The following is a 720-nucleotide window of genomic DNA, read 5'->3' on the forward strand; positions in this document are numbered from 1 at the left end:
GGGGGAATAAGAGGGAGAAGGGGGGAATAAGAGGGAGAAGGGGGGAATAAGAGGGAGAAGGGGGGAATAAGAGGGAGAAGGAGGGAAGATGAAGAAGAAGGGGGGGATAAGAGGGAGAGGGAGAAGGGGGAAATAAGAGGGAGAAGGAGGGAAGAGAAAGAAGAAGGGGGAAATAGGAGGGAGAGGGAGAAGGGGGGAATAAGAGGAAGAAGGAGGGAAGAGAAAGAAGAAGGGGGGAATAAGAGGACAGAGGGAGAAGGAGAATGAACGACGAGGAAAGAGAAGAAGATACACACACACAAAAAAAACACAAAAACTTTAAAATGAATAAAAGAAGTCCCATTATTGAGAGTGCCGGGCCCATAACAACCTCACCTGCGCAAATCGTGCCACAGGATCCTGAGCGCCGGTGCCACCAAGTGCAGGAGCCCTCTGGTGGTGCTCCCCGCCCGGCCTCACCTCCTGCACGTGTCCTATGCCGGTATCCTACGGGAGGGCAAGGATAGTCCTTTGGTGGGGCTTGTGATTGTTTGTTTGTGCGATTTATGAGAATGCAAATACACGTATTCACATTGATTTAAATCAAGATGTACATCAGTTGGTGCCTTCTTAGTAACTGACTGGAACACTTTTTTCAGAAAATAAACTATTATCAAAGTTTACAAATTATACACAACAAATTAAAGCATTTTCTCCTTAAGTCTGTTATAAATCACAAAG

General features: G+C 46.4%; 1 protein-coding gene across 1 annotated transcript in view; it reads right to left on the reverse strand.

Annotated features, from left to right (window-relative positions):
* The window catches only part of LOC119594192, a gene marked incomplete at its 5' end in the record, with an annotated part of 7,130 nt that extends 6,644 nt beyond the window's left edge, over positions 1 to 486 (reverse strand). Inside the window, 1 exon segment of the mRNA XM_037943260.1 lies at positions 376 to 486. Coding sequence (XP_037799188.1) covers positions 376 to 486 — 111 coding nt within the window.
* Positions 487 to 720: the final 234 nt, after the last annotated feature.

The sequence above is a fragment of the Penaeus monodon genome, chromosome 33, assembly GCF_015228065.2.
Source record: "Penaeus monodon isolate SGIC_2016 chromosome 33, NSTDA_Pmon_1, whole genome shotgun sequence".
NCBI lineage: Eukaryota > Metazoa > Arthropoda > Malacostraca > Decapoda > Penaeidae > Penaeus > Penaeus monodon.